The sequence below is a fragment of the Lipotes vexillifer genome, unplaced genomic scaffold (genome assembly GCF_000442215.2).
Source record: "Lipotes vexillifer unplaced genomic scaffold, Lipotes_vexillifer_v1.1 scaffold914, whole genome shotgun sequence".
NCBI classification, from domain to species: Eukaryota; Metazoa; Chordata; class Mammalia; order Artiodactyla; family Lipotidae; genus Lipotes; species Lipotes vexillifer.
This window is the reverse complement of record NW_006780388.1, coordinates 1,766,797-1,787,247: the sequence shown is the minus strand read 5'-3', so window position 1 is coordinate 1,787,247 and position 20,451 is coordinate 1,766,797. Positions and strand designations below refer to the sequence as shown.

The 20,451-nt window shown below is 56.6% G+C and overlaps 2 protein-coding genes across 4 annotated transcripts; both read left to right on the top strand.

Moving 5' to 3' along the window:
* The first annotated feature begins 835 nt into the window (after positions 1-835).
* ZNF205 (zinc finger protein 205) lies at positions 836-8,590 on the top strand. 3 transcript variants are annotated; one of them, XM_007453493.1, is made up of 7 exons: positions 836-1,205; positions 1,626-1,764; positions 4,315-4,528; positions 4,792-4,883; positions 5,238-5,358; positions 6,970-7,071; positions 7,332-8,590. In XM_007453493.1, the coding sequence occupies exons 2-7, from the start codon at positions 1,708-1,710 to the stop codon at positions 8,396-8,398; spliced, it is 1,653 nt and encodes a 550-aa protein (XP_007453555.1). In that variant the 5' UTR covers positions 836-1,205; positions 1,626-1,707; the 3' UTR covers positions 8,399-8,590. The 3 variants fall into 3 exon arrangements, with proteins under 3 accessions (XP_007453555.1, XP_007453556.1, XP_007453557.1); XM_007453494.1 differs by having other exon boundaries at positions 910-961; XM_007453495.1 differs by lacking the exon at positions 836-1,205 and having other exon boundaries at positions 1,708-1,764; positions 6,970-7,083; positions 7,332-8,398.
* Positions 8,591-14,469: 5,879 nt separating this feature from the next.
* Positions 14,470-18,030, top strand: ZNF213 (zinc finger protein 213). Its single transcript, XM_007453496.1, has 5 exons — positions 14,470-14,868; positions 15,622-15,745; positions 15,938-16,005; positions 16,207-16,330; positions 17,387-18,030. The coding sequence occupies exons 1-5, from the start codon at positions 14,470-14,472 to the stop codon at positions 18,028-18,030; spliced, it is 1,359 nt and encodes a 452-aa protein (XP_007453558.1).
* The last annotated feature ends 2,421 nt before the right edge of the window (positions 18,031-20,451 follow it).

The window sequence follows — 20,451 nt, the reverse complement described above, 5'->3', positions numbered from 1 at the left end:
GAATCTTCCTGGAATCTGACTACAGGGCTGGCCCTCAACCCTTTCCTGACACTCATCTCCTGTGCCCTGTTAAGGAGAAATGGGTGCCTTGCCCCAGGGAGTGAAGCACAGTCTCTGTTCTCCCGTTTTGGGAGCCTTAGTTCTCAGAGTCTGAAGGGAAGACAGAAGCTGAGAGGTGGACTATGAAGCCACCAGGGATGTCTGAGGGTTTGGGACCCCATGCATGGCTGGGTCAGACCCCTTTGTCACCTCTATCCCTAGCCTTGAGAGGGAGCTGGTCGGGGGCGGGGGGAGGGCAGCGTCTGGAAAAATCAGATTGATGCCACATCTTTCCAAACTGTGAGACATAGGTGTAGGGGTGGGTACTGAGGAGTTCCCAGGTCTCTTCGTTTCCTAAGTTTGCTCTTAGGGAGAGAGAACTCCATGCCAGTCTTGGCGGGAACCCAGAGGAGCTGCTGACTGGTCTGGGAGCCTTAAATGAAATCCAGGGACGTCTCCACGGAGACACCCATAAGACTTTCAGAAGCTCTGTGTACTGAAAGGGACCACCATGTCCCTCCACTCGGCAAAGTGTCCTTCGTCCTGTAACGACAGCTGCAATTTGAAACGTCAAATATCAAAATCCTTACACAAAATATATTTTCCCACTTTGGCGCTCCTGCTTGGCTGGTGTCACGAGTACGTGCCAGGTAAAGCGATCGTGAGCCGGCAACGCGGATCTGGGAGTCACCTCCGGGCCGAAAGCAGGTGCAGCCGGCCTCGGGACCCCAAATCCGGAACCCTCCAAGCTGGGAACGCTGTAGGGCTGCAGCTGCGTGGGGAACGGGATCTGGGAGGGACTTCCTGTTGTCCCTAATCCCAGTCTCCACCCGGCTCCCCGCGCCCGGTGTAGGCTGCGGTATCTCCCATCCCCGGGGGAGGGGCCTCCGCCGCCCGAGGTGACCCCTCCGCCTCCACCTCGGTGAGAGGGGGGCTGGGAGGGCGCCTGGATCCCGAGACCCGCGCGAGTGGCCAGCTGGCAGGAGGGGACGGGGTCAAAGGTGGAAGGCTACGGGCTGGCAGGGAGAGGAGGCCTGGACCCGCGTTCGGAAAGAGGAAGGACATCATCTGCGGGACCGTGAGCAGGATGGACACCCGGCCCGGGCGGGTGGTTGCAGCCGCAGGGAGGGCTGCTGAGAGCGGGCAGCTCAATTTCTGGATCCCAGGCGGGACCGAGTCAGGTCGAGTGCAGGGTGTGTGTGTGTGTCCTGGACCCGGGAGACCGCGGGGCCTGTATTCCTCCGCGGAGCTGGCTATGGTGGGCGGGGCCCCACTCAGCACCTGTTTCGCAGGATCTCTGCAGGCCTTTCGGCTCCTAATGACAGGAGATTCAGATTTCAAGTCACCCCGGGTTTCCTTAACCCAGTTGCTCTGAGATTCTTGCTTCAACGATAAACGGGATAATACAAAATAGCATTCTGTCAAAAAGAGGAACCAAAAAACAGCATAGAGAGTGAGACCGTTGGAGGGCGTCTCGGAGGTTTTATTTCTGATTGGGACCAGGGATGGATCTGGTCCGGTGTGGGAATTTGGGGGGCTTCAGGGATGTCCAGGAGACACTGGCTGATTTCCTTCTGCTCCTCTAGGCTCCTGGCCAGAAGCTGGAGGGGACTTGGCCAACAAGACGAAGAAACGACTCGGCTGAGCTTTGTAGCTCTGAGACAGAAAATGTCTGCGGATGGTGGAGGCATCCGTGCTACCCAGGACAAGGAGAGAGCCCAAGAGGTATGGATGGGGTGCTGGGTGAGGGAGGCATGCACTGGAAGGAACTGGAGTGGAAGGGGATTTTCAAGGCAGGGCATTTGGACCAATGGAGGAGTTAGACTCACCGTGGGAGCAGGGCTGGTAGATGCGGTGGGGGGATGTTGAAGAGAAGGTGGTATGATGGGAAATACCTTCCACCCGGGAATCGAATTCTATGGGACTGCTTTGCTTTGCCTGGTGAATTCGGTAGTCAGTAGACCAAAGGCTGCACGAGATAGTAAGGGGGCTGCACAGTGGTCCTGTGGGTGGGGTTTGCTCTCTGAACAGTGCTCAGAGCTTATGGGCAAGCCTCAGTCTACCCTCTACTCCCCTCTGCCTGGGCCTGCACCTCCTCTCTCTCTGGGTCTAAGCACATAGCCCTTCCTGTACCTGTTGCCTGTGTGTGCGTAGTTACGACTTGCGGGGAGACCAGGGTCACCAAGCTTGGGACTAGGGGAACATGAGTCAGCTGCAGCGGGATGTGCGACCTTGGGCAGGTCCCTTGGCCTCTGGGAACCAGGTGTGTCATCTATAAAATGCGGATCATGTGCCTGCCATTCCCACCTGTCTTGCCAGGTGGTTGGGAGGCTCAGAGAAGATAATAGGCACGAGAGGCCTCTGTGAGCAGCTCATCAGCCCGTAGGTGCTCATTATTGTAACATATAAAACACCACCCACAGCCACTAGAACCTAGGTCAGAGAAACCTGGAAATCCTCAGCTACGGTTTCCAGTGGCTGTAAGTTCAAGTACAAATCAAGTGTCAGTTCTGTTTTCATACCATAGAAGCACAAAGAATTTTTACCGCAGTTCAGTTTCCCTTCCATAATGTCTTTGTAACTCCCAGTGGGCCTCACATGTCCACAACATTCTCTGCTGATGTTGGATTCTGTCAGCTCACACAGTAGAGTAATAATAATAATTACCAGCACTGCTCTTTGTTTATCCAGAACTTTGTGGAGTGGAGAGCTCTTTCTCACGTGTTATCTGTGTGGAGGCAGAGCAGCTGAGTCTCGGAGGCCGCCTGGCCTGTGTGGCTCCCAGGAACTTTGACTCCTGGCCTGAGAGTCTTATATACTGAGGTGGGTGGGGAGGTGGAGGGATAGGCTTGAGTTCCCAGCAGAAGGCTGGCCAGTGCCCAGTGCTATGGGTGGTGATGATGAGGCCTCACCAGGGCCTCCCAGTGCAAGGGAGGTGACTTTCCCAGTGCTCTGCTCTGCTCAGGACTGAAAGGCTGGTAAGCGGTGGTTCTGGATTCCAGCCCCAGTAGCCTGACTCAAAAGCTTGCTCCTCACCTCCCAGAGGGCTGGGGCAGAGGCTGCTATGAAGAGGGGAGGGAGGATCCTGGCAGTCCCATTGTGGGGGACAGCGCTAAAGGGGGTGAGCCTGAGAGGAGTTTCCCTTCCATCAGACCTAGGTGGGTGCAAGGCCTCAGCACAGTTACAGGTATGCTTGGACTTATTTTTTCCAAATCAGAAACTGCCAACAGCTCTGACCAATTGAGTTAGGACTGAAATGGCCCAAGGCCACATGTCTTCCTGTCACTTTCAAGAAGTTATGGCCCTGGGGGTGACTTGTGAGTCCGATACACTGAGTTCAGGTCCTGGCCGAGTCACTCGAAGCTCTGTGACCTTGGGCCATTGTCTGATCTCAGAGCCTGGGGGTGTGAGTTTCCTGTGTCTGCTGTAACAAAGGACCACAAACTGGGTAGCTTAAAACAACCGGCATTTATTCTCTCACACTTTGGAGGCCAGAACCCCAAAATCAAGGGGTCCGCAGGGCCCCCTCCCAAGGCTCTAGGGGAGGATCCTTCCTGCCTCTCAGCTTTTGTTGGCTCCAGGTGTCCCTTGGTTTGTGACAGCATCACTCCAGCCTCTGCTTCCATCTTCACATGGCTTCTCCTCTGTTTCTGTGTCCTCTCCTCTTTTTTTTTGGCTGCCGCATGGCTTGTGGGATCCTAGTTCCCTGACCAGGGGTAGAACCTGGGCCCTCGGCAGTGAAAGCGGGAGTCCTAACCACTGGACTGCTAGGGAAGCCCCTGTGTCCTCTCCTCTTCTACGGACACCAGTCATTGGATTCAGGGCCCAACCTGAATCCAGGATTATTTCATCTCAAGATCCATAACTACATCTGCAAAGACCTTTTTTCCAAATAAGGTCACATTCTGAGGTTCTGAGTAGACATGAATTTTGAGGGTACACTATTCAACCCAGCCAACTACATTCAGTTTCCTCATTTATTAAAAGAATAACAATCCACACTCCTGTGGGAGGTGTGAGGCTCGAATTGGGAAGAGGCATCTGCCCTGTGGGCACCCAGCAGGGCCTCGATGAGCCTCCTTCCCTCACTGTCCTGTCTTACAGGGGTAAACCACGGATGTGCAGGTCTCAGGGATGGAGACGGAAGCAGGGCCAGCCTTGCATCTGGGTGTGCGTTCTGCCACCCTCAGTGTCTGCCTCTGCAGGTCCCCGAGTGTGGAGTTCTGCTGTGTTTCCCATTCTCTGTCACAGTGCTGATGGGGCTGTTATTGCTAGACTCCAGGTCATGGGCATTCTTGTCAAGAAATGCTTTCCGAGTCGGAGGGGACAGTGCTGTTGGGAGCAGCTCAGGAGCCACCCCACATCAAGATGGAGCCGGAAGAGCCACACCCTGAGGGGGCATCACAGGAGGCCAGAGCTCAAGGAGTACGGGGCTGGGTGCCCCTAAGCCAGGGCTCTAAGGAGAAAGTGCATTTCCTGCCTGGCGGAGGTGAGGAGGGGGATGTGGAGAGAGGCACTTTCCCAGGTGGACGCTCAGCCCGGGTGGGGAGACCCTGATGTCTGCCCGACCTGCCCCTTGGAGGCCGCCCCCGCTCACCCTCAGAGCCCACAGACCCTCTTCTTGGATCAGGTTGGGGGTGGAATTGGAGGCACTGTGGGTGTCCCTGGTGGGCCTGGCATGAGCTCACTGTGGAGAGTGGGAGGGCCAAGCGGGACGAGGTGGCCACGCTGAGGACCTCTCTCCTCTCTCAGCCCTCCCCTCCCCCCAGATCCCTGTGCTCTCTCACGAGGGGAGGACCAGAGACCGGCGGATGGCCGCGGCGCTCCTCACTGCCTGGTCCCAGGTGAATGTCCCCATCCACAGCTGGAGCCGAAGGACGTGGAGGGACAGCGTCTCTGAATCATTCTCTGGATCTGAGCACTGGACCTGAGGGTGGGGACTGGAGATCCTGAGCTTTGGCAGTGGTGCCGAAAAGAAGGATCCTTGTTTTTGTCTCTTGTCTTTTGCTGTATACAAGCACTTTGTTCTTGCCCCCAAAAGCCTTCCTTGGGCAACTGTCCTCTTCATCACACCCGAGGGCCAGCCTCACTTGAGTCAGCAGGATGGGAGTCGGGGTCTTGCCCTTGTCCTGGTACCACCATGCCCCTCCACCACGTCCTAGCGTGTCCTGGAGAGTGGGCATTTCATGTTGTTTCAGATGCCAGTGACCTTTGAGGACGTGGCTGTGTACCTCTCCCGGGAGGAGTGGGGGCGGCTGGACCACACACAGCAGAGTTTCTACAGGGATATCCTGCAGAAGAGGAATGGGCTGTCTTTGGGTAAGGGCTCACTCATGCTGGGGTGCTGCTTCCTGAGGCCCTGGGAAGTCAGCAGTGGGGCCTATCTGCTATCACCTCCTCCTCCCTTTCCAGGGCTTGAACCCCCTCTTGTGGTTCATCCAGACCTCACTGTACTATAGAAGCTTCCTAGTGATGGATGTGTTCTGGTCGGTGCCGATATGGTAGCCATGAGCCATATGTGGCTATTGACCCCTAGAAATGCAGCTAGGGCAACTGAGTTTTTTGTTTTATCTCATTTTAATTAGGTCAGATTTGAATTGAAATAACCACATGTGGCTAGTGGCTGCTGTGCTGGACAGTGCCGACCTAGAGACTGTGCTTCTCTCCAGTTCTTCCCTAGCTTATTCCAGCAGTTCCCCGCTTCCAAGTCCAGCTTCAGAGGTATCTGACCAGAAAGCCTGGCTCTGGGCCGGGCTGCTAGCCCAGAGTATGGGGAACAGTGCCAGCTAATCCCTCCAGGCCTTTGACTCTGAGCTGTCACATCCACCCCAGGGCCGTGTCCTCTTCTCAGAGGGGCCTTGGCTCCCTTGGTTTTTCTCATGGTAAGCAGTAAAGTCCCAGGGCTTTGATTCCTCAGTTTCAGGCTCTAGTTTTCATGGCAGACTTTCATGAGGGCTTATGGAAAAATCAGCATTCATTCATTCATTGTCATTCATTCGGTCATTCAGTCTGTTTGTCTGTCAGTGCACATCTGTTGCACACCTGCTAGTCCAGGTGGAGAGCCAGGGTCTTGGTAATTCCACCCTCTGACTTTGATGGCGGGCCAAGACCCCTGTTGTCCCTGGTGGACCCCGGGATCACAGCAGCTGCTGTGCTCACACCTTTAATTATCTCTAGTTTGCTCACCACCCATTGTTAGCACTCTCCGGGGCCCAGGCCAGCAGGTCCAGGCAAGTCCTGGGAGATCAGAGGGAACCAGCATCCACTCCACAGCCCCATGGCAGGCCTCACAACCACCCAGTTGGTCTAAACATTCCTTCCCTCCCATGGGGCTCCCATGGGGCTTGGATCAGGGCATGGAGGCCAGAGCCCTTCTGCTCTCTTCCTGACTTGACCAGAATTCCCAGGCCCTCACCCTGGGGTACTTGGCAAATGGGCCTTTGGTCCTTGACTTCTGGGTGGTCAGTGTCCCTGGCCCTCTTATCGCAGGCCCTCCCACTTGGCCTCTTTGCCCACTGCCCCTCCCCCAGGAGCCCTTTTTGCCTGTGATCCTGGGAAGGTGCAGGTGCAGGATAGGAAGACTGCATCTGGTTTCTGGGAAGGTGCAGGTGCAGGATAGGAAGACTGCATCTGGTTTCTGGACATTGCTGGACTCACTGCTGGGGACAGTGTGACATAGAGGTGGCCAGCAGCTGACCTGGCCCAGCCCTGAGAAGAGTGTGCCTGGAGGTTGACCCGGAGTGTGCATCCTGAGAGGGCATGGCCATCTGCCCCCAGTGACTGTTGAGGTCACTTGGTTTTGCCCCGTGTTTGCAGAGCTGCATCCCCTCTTCTTTTGCTCCATCATCTCTCCGGGGAGGTGGGGGGTGGTTTCTCCTTGCTGTGCAGCCCGAAAGGCCCTGACTGAGCACAGCATCTCTTCCCAAGCAGGGTTTCCCTTCAGCAGGCCTTTCTGGGCCTCTCAAGTGCAGGGCAAGGGCGAGGCCTCGGGATCCTGCCAGCAGATGGGAGATGAGGAGGAGGAGAAGAGAGGTGCGTGCAGAGGTGGCAGGTGGGCGGGGCAGTAGGGTCGTGGCTGTCACTCCCAGGTGCCCCATGTCAGTGCGGGCTGTTTCCTGTGGGGTGCAGACACACAGCCCCTCCTGGGGCAGGGCCGCCAGCCCTCCCTCCTGTGTGGAGGCTGGCTCTTGCTTCCAGGGTTCCCAGCAGGTCCTTGCCCTAATTTCTAGCTCCACAATTCCCCTGGGGCCCTCATGAAAGCCTCTGCCTTGCTGGAATCCCTCTTTATCCAGGAGCCGTGGAGGTGGGCAAGGAGGAGCTAGCCCCATCCCTGGGAGCCCTTGGGGATATGAAGTCCTTCAAAAGCAGGGTGGGGAGAGCCCAGGAGGACGCCCCACGGTGTGGGCAGCGAGCAGCCAGCAGCCAGAGCTCAGGGCCAGCCAAGGACGATGTGCAGCTGGGTCCCGCGGTGGAGGCACAGTCGGAACCAGCCCCGCCTGACATCGGCATCCTAAAAGCCCAGGAGGGCCGCTTCCCAGAGCAACCCAGAGAGGGGGAGACGACCGCCCCTGAGAGCAGCGAGGAGGGCCTGGCCCCTGACAGCGACGCCGGCAAGAAGACCTACAAGTGTGAGCAGTGCGGCAAGGCCTTCAGCTGGCACTCGCACTTGGTGACGCACCGGCGCACGCACACGGGCGAGAAGCCCTATGCATGCACAGACTGCGGCAAGCGCTTCGGCCGCAGCTCACACCTCATCCAGCACCAGATCATCCACACCGGCGAGAAGCCCTACACCTGCCCATCCTGCTGGAAAAGCTTTAGCCACCACTCGACGCTGATCCAGCACCAGCGCATCCACACGGGCGAGAAGCCCTATGTGTGCGACCGCTGCGCCAAGCGCTTCACCCGCCGCTCGGACTTGGTCACCCACCAGGGCACCCACACGGGCGCCAAGCCGCACAAATGCCCCATCTGCGGCAAGTGCTTCACGCAGAGCTCAGCCCTGGTCACCCACCAGCGCACCCACACTGGGGTCAAGCCCTACCCGTGCCCCGAGTGCGGCAAGTGCTTCAGCCAGCGCTCCAACCTCATCGCCCACAACCGCACACACACCGGCGAGAAGCCCTACCACTGCCTCGACTGCGGCAAGAGCTTCAGCCACAGCTCGCACCTCACTGCCCACCAGCGCACCCACCGTGGTGTCCGGCCCTACTCCTGCCCCCTGTGCGGCAAGAGCTTCAGCCGGCGCTCCAACCTGCACCGGCACGAGAAGATCCACACGGCGGGGCCCAAGGCCCTGGCCATGCTGATGCTGGGGGCAGCCGGGGCTCTGGCGGCGCCCCCTCCGGCCCCCACCTAGGAGGCTGAGAGACAGGGCCCAGAGATGAGGAAGGAGGGGGATTGGAGCGGGGGCAGCTGCTGCGGGGGTGTGACCTGGGAGGCCCAGGAAGGGAGTTGGGGAGGTGCTGGCATGGGGATGGGGCGCGGCAACACGGGAGGAGCTCGGGTGAGGAGCAGGCATGCTCACTGCAAATTAAAGGCCTTGGAATTCTAGCGACAGCCTATAGCTCTGTCTCGTGGGGCCCTGGAGGCTGACCCTGGACTTGGCGGGGGGAAGTGGGGGCTCCAGAGTCAACCCAGTGTCTCCTCACTCAGCCATCCCTATGTCATCCCTCTGGGGGCTTGGGCACCTTCCTCCCCAGCCTTCACCTGGCTTGGACCCATTCCAGAGCCTATAGCAAAGGCTTCTGAGCACAGAGGTTTCCAAACCTGAAGTCAGCTGGCCACTTCTGAAATTGTGAACGCGGTGGGGTGGTCTGCTGCTGTGGTCACTTGTCCCAGGCATTGCCCACTGAGCTCTGGACCCTCCCTGGGCTCTTCTCTTTGGGAGCCGGGAGGAGGGCCGAGCCAGCATGGGAATTCATGCTCAGTGTCTCCTGCCTTCCCTGTCTCCTGTCTCAGGCACTGGGGCCTGCATTTTGTGACTGGACGTTTTCACCTGCGTCCCTGGGGACCCAGCTGTAATCCAGTGAGGATTTCTCACCAGGGACCCTGCCCCTCCTGGTCCTTTCTGAGGCTGCTGCCAGCTCCCTCTCCTACTTCTTACCTCCTTGGTCTCTTTGCACATGTCCTTTATAATTTGCCCTATCTGCCCCTGCCTGGCTGTTTTACTCCTGGCCTTCTGGTTTTTTAGCTCTGAAGCTTCCCATTCTCTACGTTTCCCCCCGCCCCCCCGGGGAGGGGTGGGCTCAGCTTGCTTATTGTCCTAGGTTTGCAGCTCAGCTCTCACAACTACATTCAGTCTGACACCAAATGACCTTGAGGACGTCTGCATCAGGGAGGCTGTTGGGACCCCACCTGTCTCTGCAGATCACAGGGCCAGCAGGGCAGTCGCAGCCCCGGTTAGCTCCCAGCCAATAAGGGATGAAATGTCTTGAACAGGACAGCAGACTGAGAATAGTAATAATAGCTGCCAGTGGCAGCTGCCCTGTCAGGCGTGGTGCCAACCACCATATATATGTTTCCTCAACGCTCTCAAGTCTAAGCAGAGGGTTTCAGTTTTATAGAGGAGGAAACAGGCCAAGAAGTCCAATAACTTGTTCAAAGTCATTCAACCAGAGAGCTGGAAGCTGGGGCTCAGGTCCAGGGTTTTTATTTGTTTGTTTATTTATTTACTTGGTTGCACCGGGTCTTAGTTGTGGCTCACTGGCTCCTTAGTTGCAGCGCATGGGTTCCTTAGTTGCAGCTGCAGGGCTTCTCAGTTGTGGCTCACTGTATCCTTAGTTGTGGCATGCGAACTCCCAGTTGCAGCATGCATGTGGGATCTAGTTCCCTGACCAGGGATCGATCCTGGGGCCCCTGCATTGGGAGCATGTAGTCCTATCCACTGTGCCACCAGGGAAATCCCAAGATATTTAGGGAGTTCTAGACAATGCTATAAGACTAAGAAAATAATGAGTATAAATTCTGGAAATGAATATAAATTTTCTGGAAAGACAATTTTTCCTTTTTACATCATAGAAAAATAAACTAAAACTATCAGAAGGAAAGGAAAGTACAATAAGGTGGTCAATTTCAATATAACTATATACAAATTATCATCCATCAGCAATGCCCAATAGAATATATGGTAGGTGTGCTAGTTACTAATTTATTGTCCCTCAAACCCCCAATACACCCTTTTGTCTTGCTTTGTGGTAATGGAGCCGGATCCCATGGACGTTTCTCCTTTGCAAGCCAACTTGTTGTTAATCTTTGTCAGTACAGGGTGAAGAACAATGTAAGGGCACACTGGAAAAAGGGACTTTCAAGTTCCTTCTTCCTTGTGTAGTTTTCCACTGGGGCCAGTAAGGGGAGGAGAGGGAGCCCAGTAGCATCCACTTCAGCGGTCTTCTTAGAACAGCCTGGGCTTCCAGCAAGTAGTTCAAGCAAATGCAGGAAGGTGTACGTAGTAAACATCTGCAAATGGAAAAATGGAAACAATCTAAATATACAAGAGTAAGGGACTTTAAATGGAATATGGAACTTCCATGTTATGGAATACTATGCACCTTGCACAACAGATGGATTTTGATAGACTTTTTTTTTTTTTAATATTTTGTCTCCACAAGGCATTACGGTTATCTGAGATGAATTTTTTAAAATTTATTTATTTTTGGCTGCGTTGGATCTTCGTTGCTGTGCGCGGGCTTCCTCTAGCTGTGTCGAGCACAGGCTGCTCTTCGTTGCGGTGCGGGGGCTTCTCACTGATGTGGCTTCTCTTGTTGCGGAGCATGGGCTGTAGGTGAGCGGGCTTCAGTAGTTGTGGCCCGCGGGGTCAGTAGTTGTGGCTCGCGGGCTCTAGAGCGCAGGCTCAGTAGTTGTGGGGCAACGGCTTAGTTGCTTCACAGCATGTGGGATCTTCCCGGACCAGGGCTCAAACCTGTGTTCCCTGAATTGGCATGTGGATTCTTAACCGCTGCACCACCAGGGAAGTCTACCTCTTTGGTAGACTTGAGCCAACAAAAATTCATTAAATAGAATTATTCCAGATTTACCTTAGAAATAATCATAGATGTAGAACTTAAGACTAAAATATTAATAGTGCTTATTTCTGAATGGCCTTATTAGGGATATTTTTAACTTTCAGTTATTTTAACCATCAGTTTTTCAACAAATATTGTGCCAGGCACAGTATTTAAGTTCTGGAAGTAGGGCAGTGAAAACAGTCTGATATCATGAAAATTATAGTCGAGTAGTGGGGGGCAAATATACAAATATGTCAGGTAGTGATAAAAGTTAGGAAGAAAAATAAGGCAGGGCAGAGGCATGGCAGCGGGGGCCGGGTGCTGTTTACATAGGGTTAGGGAAAAACCACTTTGAGGGAGTGCCATGTGAGCTGAGTGAGGAAGTTAGCTTTGTGGATATGGATGCCTTTAAAATTTTCCGTACTTTATTTTCTTTCCTACACTAAGGATGCAGTACTTGCATAATCAAACAACAACAACCACAAGAAAGGATTTTCTATTTCAGAAAAAGATCTGGAGCCTCATATCTCCAAGGGGAGTAAGAAGAGGGTGGGAGCAGGTCCAAATGCATAGAGCTTCCCCGACGCGGCCCGCCTGCTTTAGATTCTCCCCAGCCTGGAGAGCCCCGCTGTCCTTCAGTCAAATCTGCTGGTCGGGGTCAGCGTCCCCGACGGCCGCATCCTGCTGAGAGACCCTAGCCGACCCTCTGGAACAGAGAATCGGCGCAGGAGTTTCCCGGCCCCTCACTGGACTGCATTTCCCAGCAAGCTCCGCGCCCTGCTAGAAGCAGCTAAAGACTATTTGGGTGAGTGAGGGAACCCTAAAAGCTATAAACGAGTCTCCTAAGGCTGAGTTCCGGCTCCTGGACCACGGCCCCCTCAGCTCTAGATCTACTGTGTAGCGGAAAGAGCAGGGGACGGAAGGAAGAGTCCACGCCCGAGCATCCCTTGCGGCGGAACAGGCGATACACTCGTAGCTGGGCCCAGAGACGTCTCTGCCCAGCAGGCCAGCCTTGGCTTTTCCTTTTCACCCTTCACGGGCCAGAGGAACACAGAAAACTGAAAGACAAGGCGAGAGGGAGAAAGCGCGAATCTAGGGGCAGACCTCAGCCTGGGGGCATGGGTGTTGACCACATGACGTCACTGCCTTCTGATTGGCCACCCCTGGAAATTCTCACCGTTCATTGGTCATCCGTCAGGGAGAAGGCCGGTATAGTAGGCGAACGCCCTCCTGGGGAGAGTAGTTGGGAGTGCTTGTCTCGGCGCATGCGCCGTGTTGTTTCCCGGCGAGCCCCGCGCGAATTTCCGGCGCCGAAACCTGGAGGCGGAAACTGGGAACGCCTGGGCGGCTGTGGGCGGTGTGAGTCCTGAGGGGCGGGACAAGCGACGCGGCCCGCCTGGCTCCGAGGTCGAGCGCCGGGCTCCGGGCGGCCGGGGCCGGCGCCCCGAGGCAGGGGCCGAAGGGGGCGCGCACCTCAGGGAGGTGCAGGGGAGAAGCCTGGGGCGCCGCACCTGCTGCCCGCCCCTCCGCCTCTCATCTCCGCTCAGGCAAGGCTGCTGGGACCGAGCGCGGGGCTCTGGCCGGGTCCGCGTTCCCGACTGCCGAGTCCTACTGAGCGACCCTGGTGAGTCCCTGGCTCTGTCCGAGCGGAGCCTTCTCCTCGGTCACTGGAGGATGAGCATGGAGAGCGTACCTTTCAGAATAAAGTAAATAAAGTGCTTAGTGTGTAGTAGAAAAGAATTGGAAACAACCTGAATGCCTCACTCGGGTGGGTATTCATTAAGAAACGAGTATATCCATACCACGGAATCTCCTAGAGCGGCTGAGGCAGCATTGTTGGGTAGAAAAGCAAATGACAAAATAGTATTGCGGTAAGACCTGATTTATGTAAAAACACGCACAAAGCACTTTTCTCCTGGTTTCTATGGATATATTTCCCGTAAATGAACAGGGAAAGATTTGGGAGGTCATATGTCAGACGGTTAATGGGGGTGCAGCTGCAGTGTGGAAGGAAGAGTTTCTCTTTTATGTATTTCTGTATTGTTTAACCCCCCCTTTTGTTACAATGGTTTGTATCACTTTTTTTGTTGAAACAAAAAGCAATTAAAAATATTCCAGGAAAAAAAAATATTCCAGGGGCTTCCCTGGTGGCGCAGTGGTTGAGAGTCTGCCTGCCGATGCAGGGGACGTGGGTTCGTGCCCCGGTCCGGGAAGATCCCACATGCCGCGGAGCGGCTGGGCCCGTGAGCCATGGCCGCTGAGCCTGCGCGTCCGGAGCCTGTGCTCCGCAACGGGAGAGGCCACAGCAGTGAGAGGCCCACATACCACAAAAAAAAAAAAAAAAAAAAAAATATTCCAGGGCTTCCCTGGTGGCGCAGTGGTTGAGAGTCCGCCTGCTGATGCAGGGGACACGGGTTCGTGCCCCGGTCCGGGAAGATCCCACATGCCGCGGAGCGGCTGGGCCCGTGAGCCATGGCCGCTGAGCCTGCGCGTCCGGAGCCTGTGCTCCGCAACGGGAGAGGCCACAACAGTGAGAGGCCCGCGTACCGCAAAAAAAAAAAAATATATATATATATATATTCCAAAATACCTTTCAGGACTGTTGTGAAGAGAAGCAGTAAGGTATAACTATGTCTCACGTTCATGTGTATCTGGATAAATGGATCAGGATGGTGTCTGTGGACCCTTTGCTGATACACTAGGGGCCAAAATTTGAGAAAAATACAGTACATATATTGTATATTAAATAACACCGCTAGCGCAATCTGGTACAACACTCAGTAATCAAAACATTAGTTTTAAAAAAACATTTTTTGGGGCTGCACTGCACGTCTTGCGAGATCTTAGTTCCCCACCCAGGGATCGAACCCGGGGTCCCTAGCAGTGAAAGCGCGGAGTCCTAACCACTGGACCTCCAGGAATTCCCAGTTAAAAAGAAGTTTTTTTAATTGAAGAATAATATACAGAAATATACATCAGAAGTACAACTTGATAGATTTTTACAAACTGAACAAATACATTAATATTTCTCCCATAGAACCTATGAACATTTACATTAAGTGAGATAAATGGAGGTTATAAATATGCTCATCTCATGTCAGTAGACCAGATGGTGAAAACCTGGGAGTTTTGGATTTTGGAGCTGAGGATAAGGAGCCGCGGATCTGTATTGGTAGGAGAGAGTCATGTGAGCAAGACTTTATAGGAGAGCCTAAAATAGCCTTCAAGGCCAGGAAGAACGGGAGCTGGAGTCCCTGGATGTCCCTCAAGGCTGGTGATTGCTCATGTACCGCCCCCCTCCTGCTATTCTGCTCTTTCCCCAGGAGTGCCTGTCCAGATGCCAACCCAGCTGCCACTGGGGATCCCTCTGGGAGATTGAAGGCCCAGGTTGAGGCTGACCAGCCCTGAGCCTTAGGCCAGGGGAATGGCAGCCCCCCCAGAGCCTCAGGACCAGGCCCCTGGGGAGGGAGAAGGGCTTCTGATCGTGAAGGTAGAAGATTCCTCCTGGGAGCAGGACGCTGCCCAGCAAGAGGACAGCAGGGATTCAGAGGTGTGCCGCCAGCGCTTTCGGCAGTTCTGCTACGGGGATGCGGGTGGGCCCCACGAGGCCTTCAGCCAGCTCTGGGAGCTCTGCTGCCGCTGGCTGCGGCCCGAGCTGCACACCAAGGAGCAGATCCTGGAGCTGCTGGTGCTGGAGCAGTTCCTGAGTGTGCTGCCCGTGGGCGTCCAGGGCTGGGTATGCGAACGATGCCCAGGGAGTGGCGAGGAAGCTGTTGCCTTGGTGGAGGACCTACAAAAGCAGCCAGTGAAAGCTTGGCCACAGGTGAGGGGCCCCTCCCGCATCCAGGGGCACCTGGATAGCACCTGGACTGAGGAGAGGTGGCCATCTCTATAGAGATGAGTCCTCCAGGGGGTGGGGTGGGGGTTGGGGGTGGGGGAGGACATGGAGAGCCAGAGGGAGTGTCCACAGGAGCTTGTCATAATGTGTGGCCTTTCTGAAAGACACTGTCCAAGTGAATCTGGTTTCTTTTTGGTGGCTTTGTAGGGCAGCAGCAGGACCAAAGTGGGCATGCTCCAGGAAGGCAGGTTTTAGCTCCACAGGTTCTGCAAACGTTTATTTGTGTTCTGCTCTAGGCCAGGCCCTGGGGATACAGTGATGTGCATAGTGAGAGCACCAAAGGGGGTGTGAGAAGGTAGAGCTGTCCCTGTGAACCCTGCTGTCTTGTGGGGTGTTGGGTCCTTGACACTGGAAGCGTCTGGGGAGATGCTAATGTGTGGCGGGGGTGTGGGGTTCTGCCCTTGACAGGAAGGTCTCCCCCCACTGCCCCTTGCTAAGTGGCTCTTTGATTCTGGCCTTTGGGGGCTGGTTCTTGCCTCACGCTTGGTTGGGGAGTGTCCCTGGGCACATAGCACTGCCTGATGTCACATTCTCATCTGGTCTTTCCTGGGGCCCTGTGTTGACCTTCCCCACACCCAGCCTCCTAAGGGATGTGTCCTGTGTCTCCTTCCCAGGGATTAAACTCTGTCTCCCCCATCTGGTCTTGGTGCTGATGAGCATGTTGTGGTTCCTGCACAGGATGTGCCCTCAGAGGGGGCGGAACCTGAGGCTGCAGTCCAGGGATCTCAGGCCCAGGGGCCTCCCCGGAAGGCAGGGACACAAAGCCGGCCACCTGTACCCTGGGAGCAGCACAGCCATGATGGTGAGTAAACTTGAAGGTGGCAGAGTGGCTGGACAGGGGCCTGGGTCTTTCCTGGACGTTGCCCTAAAGGGAGCAAGAAGGGTATTTCTTTTCTGAGAAGGCAAGGTGTGTACGTGTGTGTGTGAAGGAGAGTTGCAAGATCTCACTCCCGGCCTGGGCTGGCCTCTTTGAGGCTCCATTCTTTCCATGCAGCCCAGCTTCCGGCTCTTCTTAAAGAGGGGAGCACCAGAGAGACGACAGGTACCTGCTTTGCCTCTGGGGTGAGTTACCAGTTCCTTTGTCCCCTCTGATTCTGATGAGTCCCTGTAATGGGTCTTGTCTTCTCACCAAGGCCTCTTCCATCCATCCTTTTCTGGCCTGGACCTGTCCTGTTTCCCATCCCCCTTCCTGTCTCTGCCCATGACTGCCTGGGGAGTCCTGAGCAGGGCAGCCCTGAGCTGGGTTTTCTCACCTCATTCCAGGGACCTGTGACATTTGGAGACATTCCCTTCTATTTCTCCCGGGAAGAATGGGGGTCCCTGGACCCTGCTCAGAGAGATCTCTTCTGGGACATAAAAAGGGAGAACTCCCAGAACGTTGCCCTGGGTAAGCAGTGGGCACAGCGAGGGGCCTAGGGGTCCTTGGCTCTTTTGAGCTGGAGGCTCTTGCCTCCTTGGAGTCCCAGCAGCAACGGGTGGGCCCAGTCAGGCCCCACCCCTGCACACCCTGCTGGAATCCTCAGTCTTCCTCCCAAGTCCTGGCTTAGCTGGCTCCAAAGAGGGCTTTCCCTGCATCTCTGTAAGAGCCCCCGGAGGTTTCGTTTGTGCTGGTGTTCACTTTTCTCTGCCTGTGATGGCATGGGCAACATGCTAGGACTGTGCTGAGCACGGGTACAGGCATTTTCTCATGGGATCCTCACAACCCACCGCATGAAAGCGTGTGCACGTTTATAGACGAGGGACCTGAGACTCAGAGAGGTTGAAGGACACTGAAGGGACGGAGCTGGGACGTCGTGCAAACGTGGTTGTGAGGCCCACTCAGCCTGCCCAGTGAAGAGGTGCGGAGAGACACCTGCTCACTAGAGGCCACGCTGCTGGGTTTCTCTCCAGGTCAGGGCCTTCCTAAGCACTGTTTGGGGATCATCTCATTTAATCCGTGCAACCCAGTGGAACCAGCTAAGATCCCTCCCGATCCACTTCCGTTTGTTCTTGAGCTGAGAGGACAAAAGCTTGTGTAGCGAGAGGAACCATGTTAGCTGAGCCCTGTGGTTCCTTGGTTGCTGATAACAGATGGTGAGGGTTGGGATCATTTACAGATGACCTCAATCTATGCAGTTTTGGCATTTGAATAGCCAGGGCTTGGGGTGGGATGTTGGATCGCAGTGTGGGAAGGGGGTGTAGATTGGTTAGGCCTGTAGTTAGTAAGTGCCTCTGCTGGAGACCCCCAGCAAGCCCCTTGCTGCTTACTCTGAACGGTTTCTCTGTCGTCGTTTTCTCCTGTCCCCATTCCATGGAGGAGGAAGCTGAGGCTGGAGTTTGCTGGAGCCCAGGGCTGTCTGAACCTGAGCCCCAGGCGCTGGCCGGGAGCCTCATTTCTGCCTCCCCTCAGCTCTGTCCCTGGAACCGCGTGGCACTGAAGAGGCCGCCTCCTCCCCGCTTGCAGGTTTGGGACTCACGAGCCACAGCGAGAGATCCCGGCTGGAGGAGGTGGTGACGGCGCTCCCAGGCCAGGCTGCTGGTGACGTGACCGTGTCCTGGAGGCTGGAGGAGGCCGAGGCCCGGCCGGGGGTGCCCCGGGGGCGGGCAGCGGGGGCGCGGCGGGGGCGGCCGCCCACGCGCCGGCGGCAGTTCCAGGACCTGGCGGCTGAGAAGCCGCACAGCTGCGGCCAGTGTGGCAAGCGCTTCCGCTGGGGCTCTGACCTGGCGCGCCACCAGCGCACGCACACGGGCGAGAAGCCGCACAAGTGCCAGGAGTGCGACAAGAGCTTCCGCAGCTCCTCGGACCTGGTGCGCCACCAGGGTGTGCACACGGGCCAGAAGCCCTTCTCCTGCTCCGAGTGTGGCAAGAGCTTCAGCCGCAGTGCCTACCTGGCCGACCACCAGCGCATCCACACAGGCGAGAAGCCTTTCGGCTGCAGTGACTGCGGCAAGAGCTTCTCACTGCGCTCCTACCTGCTGGACCACCGGCGCGTGCACACGGGCGAGCGGCCCTTCGGCTGCGGCGAGTGCGACAAGAGCTTCAAGCAGCGCGCCCACCTCATCGCCCACCAGAGCCTGCACGCCAAGATGGCCCAGCCTGTGGGGTGAGGGCCAGAAGGGCGGCCCAGGCAGGGTCCCCACCCGGCCCAGTCCACCATCTCCGCTGCCGGCAGGACTGCAGGGTCCCCCACGTGCAGAGCCCATCAGCCCTGCCCGCCTGGGGACCTGGCCAGTGCCCCCCAGGCATGGAGTCCCCTGTGACCTCGTGGCCATGCCCCTAACTGCTCTGGGGTTTTTCTTGCCCCCTGGTTTCCTGGAGCCCCGGCACATTCCAGGCTGGTGGCATGAGCACAGGGGAGAAGCTGGGGCACAGGGATGTATGAGGACTCAGGCAGGCCTGGGGTCTCTATCCCAGAACCCCCTCAGCCTTGCTTGGCCCCGTCGCTCTCTGTTCCCGGCCTTCTCGGCTGGGCCTTTTGTCCTGCCATCCTGTGCCTTCCCACGGGGGTGAAGGCTAAGCCTTAGGTACTGCTGGGCTCTGGGAGGGTCAGTCAGCCCACACCCATGAGGACCTGGGTCCTGGGTGCAGCCACAGGGGCTTTCTGGCCTCCACCCCTTCCCACTTCCAGACATTGACTGCTCTGCCCTGTCCCAGCAGCATGCAAGTTGCCTGCCTCTGCCTTCAGCCAGCTCGCCCCCAGCTGAGTTCCCAAGAGTCACCCTCTACCAGTCTGGGGAGGGTGGTGTTGGCTCCAGGGACAGAGGCCAACTGTGCAGACCAAGAACAGGGCCAGCGGAGGCCTGCTGCCCCTGCTGCTCCCGTCTCCTGGAGTCTCGGGATTTATGGTACTTAACACTAGCACTCCATCAGCACCTTGTCACTAACTCCTGAGGCACTGTATTCCCTGCAGAAGGGCATTCACAGGGACAGACCACAGGCCCTCCCAAGGAGCTGGCCCAGCTGGCCTCAAAGGGCAGCAAAAAGGTTGAATAAACATGAAAACTTTCTCCAGGCTGTTGTTCTTTAGGTGGCTGCTGGGGGTTGGGGGGGGACCTGGAATTTGTACCCCTGGGCCTCCTGGCTTGGTGGTCCTAGTGGCACGTGATGCTGGATGGTCATCAGGTGGAGCCACATTCTTGGCTTCCAGGTCACCTGGGCCCCAAGGGCTGCCATGAGCCTTGGGTCCTTCATCCTGTCAGCTAGTGCCTGCCCTAGTCTGAGGACAGCTCAGGATGGGACAGCTGGTGGCACCCATCCCTACTCAGCAGGAGAGTGAGGGAGCTGACTGGGAGTGGGGTCTACGAGGCCACTCCCTCTCTCCCTTTGATGAAATGAGGAGCCAGGCTCAGAGTCCGTGACTGGTCAGGGTGGTGGCTCATGCTGCCCATAGAGGATCTGGAGCGCTAAGCTGGACCCTGTGCTCAAATCCCTTAGGGAGAGAGTGCTGCTGAGTCAAAATGGGCCATGCCCCATCTCTTCACATCTGACCCTACCCGCCCCCCCTGCCGTCCCCAGGCTGGGCCCTGTGGAGCTGGTGGGCACGTGCTGAGAGCACCTTCTACCCCACAGAGTCCTTTTTGAATCACCAGGTGGTGGTCTCAGGGGCCACCTGAGAGGCGGTGGGGGCGGGCTGAGACAAGATGTTTTGTCCCGCAGTGTGTGTGTGCCAGCCTCTCTGCGCCCCCATTTAACCCGGGCTTCATCCTGAGGTCACTGGACAGACCCCATTTCCCAGATGAAGCTGCCGGGGTCTCACTGGACAGCTGAGTCCAGCCCGGGGTTTCTACCACTGGGATGTTGCCCTTCACTGCTCCCCATGCCCTCAGGCTGGCAGTTGGTGTGTGTGTGTGTGCGTGTGTGTATGGGTGCCCTGAATGAGTGAGTAGGGGTGATGGGTGGTGGGAGCAGTGCACAAATATTTTTGGTGCTGGTGGCTGGCTCAGAAGGGAGACACTGGGGTGTAACGAGATCAGATAGCAGGTGGGCCAGGAGCTAAGAATAGGATTGGACACAGGCTCCTGGTGCAGGTGGGGGCGTGTTAGTGCCAGCCAGGAAGCAGCCCGCTGGAGCCAGGGAACAGAGCAGGGCCTGGGGTCGTAGGGCCCAGAACACAGGGTTCCAGGGCAGGGGACAGGGTCCAGCTCAGCTCATAAACAGAGCTGATAGGACGGGACTCAGGGAGAGGCCAAGGGTTGGGACCAAGAGCATTGGCACTGGGCCCAGGAGGTGAACTCTGTGCTCAGAGGAAACCCCCACATAGCCCCATGGCTTTCCTGGTGTCTGGGACCCTGCAGGTGGCCTCGCAGATGGCAGATGCTCGGGGCAGCTTGGGAAGAAAGTCGGAGACACGCCCTGACCCAGCCCAGCTGGCTCCCAGCTGAGCCCTACCCTGGCCCGACTCTGGCCTTGCCTCCCCAAGGTAAGTACAGTGGGCAGGGTCCAAGGGTGGCCCTGACACTCAGCAGTCCTGAGGTGTCAGCCTCTACAGTCGCTGTCCTGGAGGGTGTGTTCCGGACGCTGGGCTTTGA

Excerpts from the sequence above, each read along its gene's own strand:
- ZNF213 (XM_007453496.1), top strand. The coding sequence starts at position 14,470 with ATGGCAGCCCCCCCAGAGCCTCAGGACCAGGCCCCTGGGGAGGGAGAA. Across the intron at positions 16,006-16,206 it reads GTACCTGCTTTGCCTCTGGG|GGACCTGTGACATTTGGAGA; the intron begins GTGAGTTACCAG and ends ACCTCATTCCAG. Across the intron at positions 16,331-17,386 it reads CTCCCAGAACGTTGCCCTGG|GTTTGGGACTCACGAGCCAC; the intron begins GTAAGCAGTGGG and ends CCCCGCTTGCAG.
- ZNF205 (XM_007453495.1), top strand. The coding sequence starts at position 1,708 with ATGTCTGCGGATGGTGGAGGCATCCGTGCTACCCAGGACAAGGAGAGA. Across the intron at positions 5,359-6,969 it reads GAGGAATGGGCTGTCTTTGG|GGTTTCCCTTCAGCAGGCCT; the intron begins GTAAGGGCTCAC and ends CTTCCCAAGCAG. Across the intron at positions 7,084-7,331 it reads GAAGAGAGGTGCGTGCAGAG|GAGCCGTGGAGGTGGGCAAG; the intron begins GTGGCAGGTGGG and ends CTCTTTATCCAG.